Source organism: Hippocampus bargibanti, linkage group LG06 (assembly GCF_051943395.1).
Source record: "Hippocampus bargibanti isolate YZ-2025 linkage group LG06, ASM5194339v1, whole genome shotgun sequence".
NCBI classification, from domain to species: Eukaryota; Metazoa; Chordata; class Actinopteri; order Syngnathiformes; family Syngnathidae; genus Hippocampus; species Hippocampus bargibanti.
In genome coordinates this window covers 9,461,146-9,476,765 of record NC_142739.1, presented here as the reverse complement: position 1 = coordinate 9,476,765, position 15,620 = coordinate 9,461,146, and the positions used below count along the sequence as shown (strand labels likewise).

Here is a 15,620-nt window from a genome sequence, read left to right as displayed (position 1 = left end):
CCCAAAAAAAAGAGGCACAAAATGGCGACCTCCAGTGGCCACCTCCGCTTCCACAGGCTGATGAATTCCTTAATAATAATAATAATAATAATAATAATAATAATAATACATTTAATTTCTAAGCGCCTTTGGAGCTTGGATGCCCTCTTCTGGCGGCTTTTGGGTGCAACACGGTTCTCAGACCAAACATGTACAGCAAAATACATTGACTTGATGGAAGGACTGCTACAATGTGTCTTTTTTCGGTCAGGGGGTGGTCCTTTCGTGACGTCACGTACGGAGTCGTCACCAACTCAAAAACAAGACTTCCTGAATATTCAGAGCGAGTCTTAAAACGTAAAATATAGCTATATGCGGTGGAATCTTATTAAAATACGCTCAGTAGAAGTCATTTGAAGCCATTTACAAATTATGGACACAACTTGACCGAAGACGTCGGTTGTCCTTTAAAATGCATAATAAACCTACTTTGTACGGCAAGAACGTACAGGTTGACAGGTATGTAAACTACAATACGGTTATTGTATAAAACTTGAAAAAAACTTCTCGTGCACCAAATATACAAATATTGAATGCATATTTGAAAATTATGTCGCTGGGGAATTTGTTCAATATTCGTGCGCAGACAACTTCAAAGACCGCAACAAACATTCTTTTGAGTTTTTATTTGAACGGACTCTTCCGTACAACAAAAATAAACTGCGGCTCCAAAGTGTCAATACTAGGATTCTCTCAGCTTCCATTTTGCACAAAATCACAACTGATATAGAAATGCCAAGAACAGCCTTGATGAGAACCAACAGATAAATGATAAGGTCATAAAAAAATATATATATATAAACGACTCATACACATGTCAAATTCCAGTTAATCTAATCTCACTTGGCAAAAAAATGGCGGGGGACGTTAGTGGAGCTGTCTCATCTGATGCGAAAAATCTCATCAGATTTTGGCTTCCATGCATGCTAAATTCCTAAACAGCCACTCTAACTTTACTGCCAACTGGTTAAAAAATAATCTCTTTTTGGTCACTGCATCTTTATGACTACACTTCATGAAGCCAATTTTTAAAAATAAATTATGATTGAAATATGAAACAAATTTCTCCAAAAAGATCTAATTTAGTTATGGTACATTTGTCATTAAAATTAGATGCTTTTATCCATCATCAATTCCTGGATGTCTTAAAAGATTTTAAATTATATTTAAAAGAATGACGCTGCTATTTCCCGGGCTGGGCAATATTGAATAATTCTCTTAACTGTTGTGTCTTCAATTATGGAATTTGAAAAAAAAACATTTAATTTTGGCTCACTTAGGACCTTTTTGTTACTTGTTTTGATGAGCTCTTCCCTACACACAAAAAAAATATTTTCTTATTCATCTTAGTTTCTGACTGCTTTCTAAGAAAATCACATTTTTCAATAAAGATTGTGGTTAACACTTGGGGACTGGAGAGTGTCATCAAACAATGTGAACAAAAACCTTTTTTTCACTTTTCAAAGTAATTTTTATTAAATGCCCAACTCAGGCTGTACCACAAAAAAACAACATATTGAAAATAAATCTTACTCTCATAGAATTTTCCATCCATAAAGTCTCTTTCGCTTATACAAAATTAAATAAGTGACATCTGAAAAAAATACACTCTTTATCTGCCTGCAATTGTGGGGGGAAGCAAGGGGAAAAAACGTAAAAGTACACGCCGGAGAAGTTGAGTCTTCAGTCTTCGTCGCTGTCACTGCCCGACTCACTGAGCTGAAGATCACTTCCTGTTTGCATCGTCGGAAGGGGAAATAGAAAAGATGCTTTGAGATATGTTCACTTGTTTAAAAAAAATACCATAAATATGAAAACAAACCTTTAAAAACGATGTACACTAACACATGTACAATAAACATTAATGGAAAAAATATGTTTTCATTGTTTTTGATTTGTCATGTTGACATTTAGTTAATTGAAAATCCTTTGGCAAATATTGCAACTTGAACACTCACGGAGTGTGTTGATGAGCTGGTGGTTGGCACCCGCCGGCCGATCAGCGCCCCCGTTAGTGAGGGAGTGGCGGTTGGGGGGTGAAGAGGAGACTTGGCCCGGCGGGCGGTTACCGTCACGTTCACCGTTATCACTGTTGTTTCCCGGGCTGGGCGACGCACTGGCCGATCCGGACGAGCTGCTGCCGCTGCTGCTCATCTGCTCGATGACGTCCACTTCAGCTCGTAGCTCTGGAGGATAGAGAGGAAAAGGAAAAAATGACTCCGCACTTTTGAGCATGATGGATTTTGCAAAAAAGGTCTCAATTTCTAAAGTCGTGCGACTGCGGTTGTGTATCAGAGCTTCAAAGCGGCCGTCTTTACCTCTTTTGATATCGTCCAGCTGGGGCTCAGGCGAGGGGTCATCTTTCGAGGGCGACGGCGATGTCTTGAAGGTGATGCCCGGCTTTGTGGGGGCCCGGAATTGAGGTCCCGCCTGGGTGCTCCGTACCGCCTGCTGCTCGATACGAGCTTGGATCTTACTGCTGCCCTCGGCCCTAAGAAAAAAAATGTCACGGGCATTAGCCAACATACACCCCATAATTTTGCTGACTGAAAATCTAGCGATGATATAATAAGCAATAATGACTTTGGAGATGAGTCCGGGACGTTCTGCTTCCAATTGACCGCAATCCAGCATGTTTGTGTGTTGGATTGGATGTACCTTTATTCGTCTCGCAGTGAAGAAATTTACATTTCACAGCAGCAAAGTTATGAAGGGAAGAGGAAAGGAAAGAAAGTAGAAAAACAAATACGCCACCTTGAAGTCAAAAGAACAAAAAAAAGCTAAAGAATAAATAATATGACAACACGAAGACAGAGTCATTCATTATTCAGCACTTGCTGTACCCTCTTTGTGACATGAAGCAGTTCTAAATGAAAGAGGAGAGGATCAAAGCGCCCTTTTCAGCAGTGGATCAGGGACGCCATGGTGGAATGTGCACGTCTACCACAAGCTAAATGTTGTAAGCAAACACAAAGCTGTAGCATCCATTGAGGAAAAGTGATTGTCTCACATCTCCCGTCCCACATAAATCCGCTTCAAATCCAAGCCGCGACACTGAAGGTGCTCAATTCAAAATTCAGACAGTTGGCACCCTCACCTGGTTTTCTTGACCTGAATGCTGCTGCTGAGTTTCTCTAGGACAAAGCCGCCTGTGTCGTGATTGATGATGAGCACACAGTCCTTCTGATACTGCCGCTTGTTGCCTTTGAACACTGTCATGGGTGGAGTGGAGCCCTGACGGACGACGATCACCCCCCGCCCCCCCAAAAAAAATCACCACACTTTTCAAGTAACTACACAGTACTCAAGTGTCAGGAGCTGTACCGGAATGTGGGGCAATGTGATGGTGACTTCATCTCCTTTGCCTACGTGCAGTTCGCCTTCGCAGCTGGTGTCGATGGACGCAGGTTTGAAATCATCTTGAGGAAAAGAAAGTTAGTTGGATCTATTGTTTTGTAAGCAGCATCATGTTGAACACAATTTAGAGTTGGCACGAATTTACCTTTTGTCAAATTGTCTAGTTTGGGAGTTTTCACGTTTTTGTAGTATTTATTTTACGTTTTGTAATTTGCCAAATTGTCTTCATATTTTTTGACAGTTGTAATTCCATTATTTTGTATTTTTGAAATGATTTGGAATTGTATGCTTTTAGCCAATTTCTCCTTTTTTGTACGTTTCCAGCAACCTCCAAAATTTTCTCTGAGAATTCTGTTGTTTTACCTTGATTGATTGTATGTTTTGCCTTTATCGATATTGTATGCTAACATATACAGTAAAGTCTCGTTATATCGATATCGGTTATATCGATAGTACCGCTTATTACGATACTATTTTCATTTCCCTTGCACATTTCTAGTCTTTTTATGTATAATTAGTACCGTTTAGTACGATACCCGGTTATTGATAATCCGGTTATTACGGTGCTCCTTTTCATCCCCCGCCGGCCATTTTTGTTGTTTATATCGATATATCCGTCGCGCCATTGGTCAACTTGGTCACGTGTCTTGTTACGTGAGCCGCCATTGGTCGCGCCATTGGTCGACTTGGTCACATGAGCCGCCATCGGTCGCGCTATTGGTCGACTTGGCCGTGTGACTTTGTCACGTGACACGCCATCGTTCGCGCCATTGGTCAACTTGGTCACGTGTCTTGGTTACGTGTCACGCCATCAGTCGCGCCATTGGTCGACTTGGTCAGGTGACTTGGTTACGTGCCCAGCACCCGTGTAGCAGAGCCATTTTCATTTTCAGACGCTAGCTCGTGTGTAGCAGACGAGATTGAAGTGTTTGTGTTAAAAGGTAAAAATGGGAAGCAGAAGAAGATTGATGACTTTTTTAAATTGTATACATAATACAGTAAGATGTAAGCGTTGCAGTTTCCCTGTTGTGTTATGTACATGCCCACTGTACTGTATATGAATGCAATCGTTTTTTGCAACAATGTTTCTTGTTTTGTCTGCTGAAGCGCGATGATTTTGAAAATTATTAACATTCCATACTGTGTATTAAAGGACAGCCGATGTCACTTTTTATTCAAATGCAAATAAAAGTGACTTCACGCCAAGACGTCTTGCATTGCTTGTGAATCCAAACAATGGCTTCAGATTCGGATAATATGCTTTCTTGTTACACATCCAGTTATGAATATGTTTCAAATACACTGTAGTTCTGAAGATTAAAGCATACATGTTTACAATCATTAAAGAATTATATGTGCCATTTTGAGGCAACATTGGGGGAACATCTCTGACCCAAAAAAAAGGGAGCTAATGGCCAGCTCCGTTTCTTATATGGCGCTTGGCTGCCCTCTTTTGGCGGCTTTTGTTTAATGCAGTTCGGCGCAGGATCGGATATATCGATAGTCCCGGTTATATTGATATTTTTTCGGACTCCCTTGAATATCGATATAACGAGACTTTACTGTATTTCTCATTGCTTGATGAATATATATATTTTTATCCTCACTGTCTTGTTTTGGCATTTACTTTTGTAGTTTGTAGTTTTTGTCATCTGACTTTTTTTCCTACATTTTTTTGTTATTGTATTTTTTTGTTCAGCCACCAATTATTTATTTTCTCGAGTAAGTCTGTGTAAGCTCTCAGTCGTACAGGAGTGGTCCATCGATGAGAAGGTTTCTTCAGCCGTGCTGAATCGCAATGCTGATGAGGGTCGTTATGCTGATGAGGTGATACCGGGGGGGGTGGGTGTAATAGGCCAATCGTTAGTCAGGAATGTAGGAACAATCAGTGGGGCCACAGGGGGGGGGGGTCCCGCGCCCCCCCCCAACCTGAGAGTAGGGACCTATCATAGCTGTGTCACCAGGTCTGGACATTAGGGATATATAAATGGGGCCGATACGACCAGTCAGACTTTAGTTCGCTGACGAAGCCTCTTGGATAGGAGGCGAAACGTCCGAAACCTTCACTTTTGTACAGATGACGGCTGAAGAAACCTTCTCATCGATTTCTCGAGTAAGATATTCGTTTTTAGTTTTTTTCAGGCTATTTTTACATATACACCTTTTTTACACTCAATGTTTATTTTTCTTGCAACAATGTCAGACAATGGATGGAACTTGCTACCTAACAAATAAGCATGATGCAATTGTTTCAAAATAACGGAATGACGTACCACTATTTTCTCCCAACCATTTTGATTATGCTACCATTTTCTCAACAGGTGGGATAGAATATTGCTGCATTGCAAGAGGTGGGTGTGAAGCGCGTCTTGACTCACATCTGATTGTATGAAAGGAGGACTTGGGCCTTTTCTCAAAGCTTTCCCCAAGCTTTAAAACATGTTCTTCTTTGTCCAGCAACGGGTTCGTACTTCCGTTCATCTTCCCCCTTTCTTGTCTTCACTGGAGCCGAACTGTCATCGCAAAATCGATACATAAAAATTAACAAAAGTGAAACAGAAAAGCGATTTTTGTTAACATTAAATCAGCTGCGACAACGTCAGCCACAAGGTTAACTGTTAGCAAAACATGAGTGCGTCACTATTACGACACTTCCGTCTGCTGTCCAAGATGTCAAAAATAAACATTCTTTGTTGAAACACTATCAACCGCAATGGAAATGTATCTCTTTGTAACATAGTGCTACGTAGACATTTTAATTTCTTTAAATGTTCTTGTGATAATCATGAGATTAGTGTTGTATCCTTAAAATTGTTTTTAGTCCAGTATGATGGTGATTTTTGTCTACGTATTTTGATTTATATATTTTTGTAATAAATAGTGTCAAATCATTAATACTCACAAAATTATGGAATCTAATAATATTTGTGTGTTATTCCAAACTTAACGATGTGTACACAAAAACAGTTGCATCAAATGTGCATTTCTTTAATAGACTGTGGAACATATAGTTGTGGTTCTCTGCGTTTAACAACGTATGGAAACGTGTGCTGTGACGGCGACACCAGATAATCCACTCTGATCATCATACCCATTGTGATCTCTCAGGTATAATATATATACATATATAATTGCCATTTCTCTATTGTAATTTCCTAAACGTTATGCATACTTATTTTACCCGCATGTTTAATCACTTCCGTACAGCCCGCTATTTCATTTTATACTTTGAGGTAGTCTCGAGGATCATGATTGTATTTGTGACTTCCCGTACTCGTTTCTCCACGGACGTGTCAAATGTTGCACAACATGGAGCTGGGTTCCAAAAAAGCACTTTTTGTATTGCAATTAATTTTTACGTCGTTCCTTTCCTTTGTGTAGCAATTAACTATAAAAATGTTTTCAGTATAGAATACCACAAACTGAAAGCTTTTAATGCAGCATGGCCGCCCCGAAGAATCAAAGTTTCCTCACTGGGGATAGCGTCACACTTTGTGATGAACACGCAGGCGTGATGGATGAAGTAAACAAACCAGAAGCCTCGAACCAGCGAAAGTCTGCTGGAGAGCAAAATGTGGTCTCAGCCTTCAAGCAGATGAAGCTGGAGAAGGAAGCACAGAAGAATTGGGACTTGTTCTACAAAAGGAACGCCATCAATTTTTTCAAGGACAGACATTGGACCAGCAGAGAGTTCGATGAGCTAAAGACATGCAGACAAGTGAGTAATTAGGAATCAAGCCATAAAAATACAGTACTTCTCGAATTTTAAAACGTGTATTTTAAAAAGTATATGTTAAACCAAAACGAATAGTGCAGTGAGTATGTTGCCATAAATGAGTGCAAATTCTACGCCTTGCGTGTCTCATGGTAATATTTTAGTCACGTTCCTTCCACGCCAAAATACCCAAGTACAACATTGCGTAAAAATACTACTTTGACAAACCCCCTCCCCCATTTTTTAAAGCTGCCCCAGAAAGCCAATGTAGCAAGTGAGAACACCCTTTGTTGATGACACATATTCTGGAGTCTTACTTGTTTTTATGTGCCAAAGAGGGTCTTAAAATCCATCAATGTTAGCTGCATTTTGAAGTTCAAACAACTTATCAGAAAACCTTTATTTGTCCCACAATGGGGAAATTTGCAGTCCACAGCAGCAATTGAAAGGGGATGGGTTGGGGGGGTGAAAGGATAGAAAACAAGATATTCTAAGCTCAAACAATATGAATGAAACAACTATTTATATTTGATTTTCCGTGTTTGTTTTGCAGTCTGAATCACAGAAGTTAATCCTGCTGGAGGCAGGATGCGGCGTGGGGAACTGTATCTTTCCTCTGCTAGAGGAAGAATGTAACATATTTGTCTATGCTTGCGACTTCTCGCCCAGAGCAGTTGACTTTGTCAAAGTAAGCCAGCCCCACTTATTTCCCGTTACAGTATAAAACATCTGCCCACCCTTACCAGGTTTCTGTGATATGAAGAAAAGAGACCAAGATGTGTCATTAAAAAATATTCCACTACTCTACCACCACAATATTTGTATTTTTGAAAAGGCATGACAAACAACTCTGTGCACGATTAGCCAATAATATTAAAACTTATGTATTGTGTGCCACATGACATCGTTTTAAGAGCCGACTCAGTGTGATTTGAATTTGTTGCGTTTCGCCGACAGAAGAATCCCCTGTGCAATCCTGAGCGCTGCTCCGTCTTCCAATGCGACCTCACTCGCGACCACCTGCGAGACAACATTCCTGAGGGGTGCGTGGATGCCGCCATGCTCATCTTTGTGCTCTCCGCCATACATCCTGACAAGATGGCATCGGCCGTGCGCAACATCCACACGGTACGACTGCAATTGTGGTTTTGGCTATTTTGAATACAGTGTACTCTCCATATCCATACTTGATGAGCATCATTTTCCCTGTTTTCCTCAAAGGTGCTGAAAGCCGGAGGCGTCGTTCTCTTCCGGGACTATGGCGTGCACGATCACGCCATGCAGCGGTTCAAAGCCAGCAGCAAATTGGCAGATAACTTCTATGTGAGGCAGGATGGAACCAGATCTTACTTCTTTTCCAAAGGTGCACACCTGTTCACACCAGCTGCGAAGACACAAGCATTCACACATACATAGACTGTAATTGGGACTTTAAGTCCTGATAACAATGAGCAAAATGACGTTAGGCATTTGCTGCACTTGCACACTGGTAAAAAAAAGTGACTACCATATTTTCCGGTGTATAAGGCGCACCCCCAATAAAGGGTGTATTTTCAAATTTATTACATATATAAGGCGCACAAGAGTATAAGGCACAACTTCAATGAATGAAAAAAAGGTTTCCAAATATATATAAATATATAAGTTTTCCAAATATAAGGCACACCGCATTATAAGGAGCTAAAGTAGAGGTTGTTACACACTGCTTCTACTACAGGAGGAAAATGGAGTCAGTGACTGCTGACAGTAGTTGCGAGACCCGTCGTGGGCTCAATCTTATTTCGCATATAAGACGCATCTGTGTGTGAGGTGCAGGGTCATCTTTTGAAGACAATCAAGGCTTTTGGGTACACCTTATACACCGGAAAATACGGTATGTAGAAGATAAAAAGAATGCAGAAACACCTACCCAAAAATTGTCATTAGCTTTCCAAACAAAATAAAAACTGGACATTGCGCAACAAAATAACATTTGGATAATTAAAAATGTCATGGTAAAAAAAGGTCAAAACATTTAACATCCCGGTAAATAGACAAATTGTTTTGTTCAACCGATAATAAAAACATGGAACTATCCTGCTCTAAATCTAAGATTAGAAAATAAATTTTAAATAAAAATTAAATTGGGATCAAAATATTGAAAACTAATTACAACTGGACACATTTTTCTTATTATTATAAATACTAGAAAATACAAAAATATATATTGGAGGAAAAAAATAGCCACAAATTACTACAATAATTTTAAAAAGCATTAATTATGAATTAATACATCCTGAACATTAAAAATGAATCCCAAAATACAAGAACTTATCTACAAGAAAAACATTCGGTGGTAAAAATAATGATTCTACGAGAAAAGGTATGAGCAAAAAAAAAAGGTCCACAATATTGGGAAATAAATGTGCAAATATTGAAACAATATTAGATTGCTCAAAAAATTTAAGTAAACATACCCTCCCAAAAATCAAAATGAAATTACCACGCAAAAATTATTGAGTAAGAATATAACTAACAATAACTAAAATGCGATGAAAAACATTTTGACTGTGTTGCTGTCATGATCTGGTTGGCGACCAACGGGGGGCGCTGTCGGCCCCGCCTGCACCTGCACAGGTGCTGGTCGTCCCGATCAGATTGGCGACCAACGGGTAGCGACGTCAGCCCTGCCTGCAGCCTCGCAGGTGCTGGTCGTTTAATCACTGACACTTAAAAAGACAACCGGCACGACCATCCGGTGTCGGTTCATTGTTTGCTGCATGTTTGTTGCATGCATTGTGTGCTGTGCATGTGTTTGTTTAACCTTGGCGGACTTTTACTTTTGGTCTTCTTTTGATACTTTGTATTTTTTCCATTCAGATGATTTTGATGTTTTACATTTTGTTCCTGCTGACCTTTATTTTAATACAATTTGTCAAACAACCTCCTGCTCCCTCCTGCCTGCTTTTTGGGATCCGCACCCGCCATCACCACCTCGCAAACCGTGACAGTTGCTATGTTACATTACCCCTGTTTTTAGACTTCCTGGCGGGACTCTTCTCAGAGGTGGGCTTCTCCTGCATCACCATCGAGTACGTCCAGAGGGAGACAATCAACAAGAAAGAAGGACTTTGCGTTCCCAGAGTTTTCCTGCAGGCCAAGTTCGCCAAAAGAGAATCATGAGCCCAAAGCGCACACAAGATGAAAGACAGCGAAAGGTCGCAAAGTTCTCGAAATTATTGTGGAAAAAGGACTACTGTATTCACTTTTAATCGTCATTTCTTTTACATTTTACATAAACTTGCCATTTGTTTCATATTCACTGGAAATGTTTTTCTTGGCACGTATCCATCAGCTGTCAATTTAGAATTATTATATTATACAGTGGGACCTTGGCTTACGAACTTAATTGGTTACCAGACAGAGTGTGTAAGGCGAAAAGTGTATCCCGAAAATTAATTTCCCATTGGAAACCATTAAAATGAAAATAATCAGTTCCTAGGTCCCCATAAAACATAATTTTCTACTCTCTAATTTTCTAAGCCTTAAAACTACAGAAAATATACCTTATTTTATGTATAATAAATGTGCTATAGTATTATGATTAAAGAAATAAACTGTACTGTACAATAAAGTCATTTTATTTACCTTTGTGCTGGTCGTTAATGGCTTGACGGAATGGAGTGTCCGGTTTCCTCAGCATTAAACACTTGATGAGGAACATTGGCTTCTTTCACCATCTTGAGGAATGATCCCTTGTAGGTGCTTTCTCTGTGATAATTGTATCTAGTTCTTCATCAATTGTGATCTGTTTAGCTGGGTTGATAGCTTTTTGCATCAAGTGTACAGATGACTTGTGCGGGTTATTTGTGGAGCCTGAACGAAAGTGTGAGCGTATGAGAATAGTGAGCAAATGGATAGAAAACAGTTAAAATATTGCATATATTTTAACTGTTTTCTATCCATTTGCTCACTATTCTCTCAAAATACAGTAAAGTCTCGTTATATCGATATTCAAGGGAGTCCGAAAAAATATCGATATAACCGGGACTATCGATATATCCGACCCTGTTTGCATGTAATTTTCTCCGTGCGTGCATAGAAATAGTATCGATATATCCGATATCGATATAACGAGACTTTACTGTATCATCTATATTTTAACTGTTTTCTATCCATTTTCTCACTATTCTCACACTCACACTTTTGTTTTTGTTTCAAACTGTCAGCTCCCTTTCGTGTGTGTGTTTTCTCACTCTCTCTGTCTGCCTCTCTCTTTAATGTTTAACCCTCCCCACTGCTGGGTTCTTGACCAATCACGTGGCTTTAACCGGAGACACCATTTTGTTTTTTGGAGAACGGCCTCACTCTCTCTGTAACCCAATCCCCCACTGCTGTGTACTTGACCAATCACGTAGCTTTAACCGAAGAGTGGGGGCGGGGAATAGAGGACAAACATGGTGCCCACCATTTTCTTGTTAGAACGTTCTCAAACGACACATCACTCATTGTGGCAGCTCTGTGTGTATCCCGAAAAATAGTTCGTCTGCCAAGGTAAAATTTTCATAAACCGAAAAGTTCGTAAGCCAAGAGGTTCGCAAGAGGTTCTGTATATATTATATAATAATTAAGAAAATAATTATTTGGGTTGTAAACTACAAAGAACCTTCATGTCAAAAAGATGCCATTGAATATTCATGTTATGTAAGGAATTGTCAAAGCAAAAAGGAATGCTTTTGTTGAGTGACAGGATCCTGCAGGGTCATCCCAGGGAAACTGAGAGGAAGTGAAAATCGGCCAAAAGTCATGTGACCAGGCCTGCCTGAAATTTTTACTTTGCGGTTATATAACTCCCTCAAAACACTTCTCAAAAAAGCAGCATGTACAATTTTGAGCATTTTGCGATCCTGAGTTGACACATAACAGTGTGGTTGTGTTATCCATCAAATACCCGCACAGTGTCCATCTCGACATCAATGACTTTAATGCCTTCCAACCTTGGACTCGCTATCGATCTGGCAGCGCATCCCATTAGATAAAGTTTATTTTCATGGGACAACACTGAAGAAATGACACTTTGATGCGATTTGAAGAAATCAGTGTAGTTTGTAGTATGTATTAACTCATTCACTGACATTCCCGATTTGTTCGGGTTTTGGTTTTTCTTGCTGAGGTGCCGATAAAGCGCTGGCCAGACATCTGGCAATGTTTTTTCCCTTTCACATTGGATTGGATTGGATTGGCCTTTATTAGTCTCGCAGTGGAGAAATTTACATTTCACAGCAGCAAAGTTATGAAAGAAATGAAAGTAGAAAAGCAAAACACAGGAGCTGCTGGAAACGCAGCCACTCTCGCGGCGCCGTCTTGAAGTCAAAAGAACAAAAAGAACAACTAAATAACAAATAACATGACAACACAAAGACACAGAGAGACATTCATTCTTAAGCTTTCTGTACCCTCTTTGTTACATAAAGCAGTTCCAGATGAAAGAGGAGAGGATCAAAGCGTCTCTTCACCAGTGGATAGGGACATCATGGTGGAATGTGCACGTCGACTACAAGCTAAATGTTGAAAGCAAACACGCAGCTGTAGCATCCATTGACGAAAAGAGATTGTCTTGGGAGAGATTGGGGCAGCATTTCCCTTCTTTCCATGTTGACACTTTGTTCCAGCTCTATACAAACCAATATGTATGTATTGAATCTTGGACAGCCACCCTTATTTCAAGATCATATGACTTAAGATCCGGGGCGTACAACTTTTACGTCGGGCGTACAACTTTCAAAACGTCTCGGCCCAGGTGGCCGACAACTTCTTCAAGAAAAAAAAACATTATCAGACCTTTGTTTTATTCAATAAAGCAAAAGCTACAAGCAAACCGCTACAAGCCACGTGGCCTCCTCTTTCTAAGCATCATTCAAAACTTTCAAGTACACTTTTCAGTCACGGTATAGTCCGAAGCATAAAACAGGCTTCTTTCTGATGGGCTGCCGTGCCAAGTATGCAAATTGCCAAACGAACGTTCGTTTGGCAATTTACCTTGAACTTGTCATTGACCAACATTCAGACCGCATGAGTGAGCAAGCACAACAGCTCAATAAGCGTGACGCTTGGAATGCAGTTTACTCAACTCGTTCTCATTTTTTTTTATTTTTCCTCCCAGGTCACCTTCACCGTGTCATCATCTTGGGAGTCAAACAAGGTGGAGACACTTCCTGTCTGCTTTCCTGTGTGAGTCACGTTACCACAAGCACACATCCTGTTATTCCCCACCCATAGGAACAGCACCAAAGGTGTCCGGGTTTTTTTTTTTTTTTTGCTTATGTAGCACATCATGTAAATACCCCAAGCAGAAAAGAGAAGTTGTCTTCCACAAGGTTAGTAGAGTGTGAAACATCCCAACAATTAGTTCCCTGTCAGATTGATTAACATTGATATGCAGAAATGAGAGCATATTTAATGCTATGATAAGCGTGTGGACAACAAAGTGTCTCTGAATTAACATTCAAATCTGTAGTCTGGTCTTCAGCAGAGGCCCTGCTCATCTAATCACGGCATTCTGATTAAAATGGCCATCCCCATTATTCTACAAACACAAAATTAAACCGAGAAAAGGAAGGTGGGGGTGCATTGTCACACGGCACAGACAATTTTTGACACTATTTATTTTAGTATGGTCTTTGATGTGTCATGGGACGCTGCAAAAAAAGATTTTTTTACTTCATTTAATTTAGTTTTGTCTTTAATGTGTCAGGAGATGCTTCAAAATATGAAGCTAAATTGTGAGGTTTTTTAGAGTTAAAATGTGTTTTGTCTTTCACCAATCACTCATGAATACAATGAACATGTTCTTCAGCATTAAATGACAACCGACGTCTCCGGACAAGTTGTGTGCATAATTTGTAAAATGACTTATACTGAGCGTATTTTACAAAGATTCCACCGCATATAGCTAAATTTTACGTTTTAAGACTCGCGCTGAATATTCCGGAAGTCTTGTTTTTGAGTTGGCGACGAGTCCGTACGTGACGTCACTGAAGGAACGCCCCTGACCGAACGCCCCTGACCGAACAAAAGGACACATTGTAGCAGTCCATCACGCCAATGCTTGTTTGCTCTGAAAACCTCGTGTTGCACCAGAAAGAGCCAGAAGAGGGCGTCCAAGCTCCATGTAAGGAATTTATCTTTAAAGGCTGATTAATTCCTCACAGGAGGTCGGTGGCCATTTTCTGCCTCTTTTTGGGTGAGAAATTTCCCCCCAATGTTGCCTCAAAATGGCACGGAATAAATTCTTTAATCAATTGCAAACATGTATGCCTTCCTCTTCAGAACTATTTGAATCATATTCATAACTGGATGTGTAACAAGAAAGCATATTCTCCGAATCTGAAGCCATTGTTTTGATTCTCCTGCAATGCAAGACGAGTAAGACGAACTGGGGGCGGGACTTTCTGTAAATTCGCAGCTAATTTTTTTTGCAGATTTTGGACACTGAGTCATTTTTATTGGTGTTTTGCATTTGAATAAAAATATCATACTGCGTGTTTTGGGTATTTTAGATGCTATAAAACGTTTTTCTGATGTCAGTTAGGAAACAAAAAAGTGACGTCGGTTGTCCTTTAAGTCGTAATGCTTTAAAAATAAGACTTGCTATGTACAGCGCTGGATATATCTCTTCCCTTAGATCTTGCAAAGGGTCACAATGATGTGTGTATTTTTAGATGTTGTTACAAGGCCTCTTGACAAATGTTCTTTGACATTCCTCAAGCCTTTGTTTGTGCGCGCGGGCATTTGTGATAAGCAATCTGAGCAGCATCCTTGATATCCAACTGAAAGTTTGTGTCCTCGTTCTGAATGCTCTCACAAGTAGGACAATTAGAGTTGACCAAAATTGTGCCCTACAAGTACAGTGATACCTCAGCTTACAAACTTAATTGGTTCCCAGAAAGTGTGTGAGGTGAAAAGTGTGACTTCCAAACATTAATTCCCTATAGGAAACCATTAAAATGAGAATAATCCGTTCCCAGGTCCCCATAAAACATAATTTTCTACTAAATAAGCCTTAAAACTAAACAAAATATACCTTTTTTATGTATCACAAATATGCTATTGTATTGTAATTAAAGAGATAAACTGTACTATAATAGTACTGTAGTATAATAGTCGTTTTATTTACCTTTGTGATGGTCGTTGATGGCTTGATGGAATGGAGTGGGAGGAGATGGGAGGGAGTGAGTTAATGTTTGGAAGGACTGTAGGAAGGAGGGTTAGCCTATCTTTCATAGGCTTATGCCCAGGGATGGACTTCTCTTCCTGTGTGATGAAAGCCCGGTTAGGCATCTTTTTCCAAAAAAGGCCAGTTTCATCAGCATGAAACACTTGATGAGGAATGTAGCCTGCTTCTTCCACCATCTTGAGGAATGATTCCTTGTAAGCTTCGGCAGCTTTAATGTCAGAACTAGCTGCCTCACCATGACGAATGACACTATGAATCCCTGTATGACACTTAAAAGTTCGCAAACCATCTGTC

General features: G+C 39.9%; 2 protein-coding genes across 4 annotated transcripts; one reads left to right on the top strand and one right to left on the bottom strand.

The window, feature by feature from the left end:
* Positions 1-652: 652 nt before the first annotated feature.
* On the bottom strand, positions 653-6,032 carry eaf1 (ELL associated factor 1). Its single transcript, XM_088999491.1, has 6 exons — positions 5,775-6,032; positions 3,364-3,458; positions 3,137-3,273; positions 2,358-2,530; positions 1,998-2,225; positions 653-1,772 (listed from the first exon to the last, which is right to left on the bottom strand). Exons 1-6 carry the CDS (start codon positions 5,875-5,877, stop codon positions 1,723-1,725), a joined length of 786 nt encoding a protein of 261 aa, XP_088855617.1. The 5' UTR covers positions 5,878-6,032; the 3' UTR covers positions 653-1,722.
* A 656-nt stretch (positions 6,033-6,688) lies between these two features.
* mettl6 (methyltransferase 6, methylcytidine) lies at positions 6,689-14,264 on the top strand. 3 transcript variants are annotated; one of them, XM_088997784.1, is made up of 5 exons: positions 6,689-7,114; positions 7,665-7,799; positions 8,069-8,239; positions 8,333-8,474; positions 13,254-14,264. In XM_088997784.1, the coding sequence occupies exons 1-5, from the start codon at positions 6,839-6,841 to the stop codon at positions 13,367-13,369; spliced, it is 840 nt and encodes a 279-aa protein (XP_088853910.1). In that variant the 5' UTR covers positions 6,689-6,838; the 3' UTR covers positions 13,370-14,264. The 3 variants fall into 3 exon arrangements, with proteins under 3 accessions (XP_088853910.1, XP_088853909.1, XP_088853911.1); XM_088997783.1 differs by lacking the exon at positions 13,254-14,264 and adding an exon at positions 10,131-13,190; XM_088997785.1 differs by lacking the exons at positions 7,665-7,799; positions 13,254-14,264 and adding an exon at positions 10,131-13,204.
* Positions 14,265-15,620: the final 1,356 nt, after the last annotated feature.

What these genes read in the sequence shown, in the direction of transcription:
- eaf1 (XM_088999491.1), bottom strand. Translation starts at nt 5,877, where the DNA reads ATGAACGGAAGTACGAACCCGTTGCTGGACAAAGAAGAACATGTTTTA. An exon ending in CTCCTTTCATACAATCAGAT is followed by an intron (nt 3,459 to 5,774) that starts GTGAGTCAAGAC and finishes CTTTTCCTCAAG; the next exon opens with ATGATTTCAAACCTGCGTCC. An exon ending in ATTCAGGTCAAGAAAACCAG is followed by an intron (nt 2,531 to 3,136) that starts GTGAGGGTGCCA and finishes TTTTTTTCTTAG; the next exon opens with GGCCGAGGGCAGCAGTAAGA.
- mettl6 (XM_088997783.1), top strand. Translation starts at nt 6,839, where the DNA reads ATGGCCGCCCCGAAGAATCAAAGTTTCCTCACTGGGGATAGCGTCACA. An exon ending in AGCTAAAGACATGCAGACAA is followed by an intron (nt 7,115 to 7,664) that starts GTGAGTAATTAG and finishes TTTGTTTTGCAG; the next exon opens with TCTGAATCACAGAAGTTAAT. An exon ending in GAGCAGTTGACTTTGTCAAA is followed by an intron (nt 7,800 to 8,068) that starts GTAAGCCAGCCC and finishes TTTCGCCGACAG; the next exon opens with AAGAATCCCCTGTGCAATCC.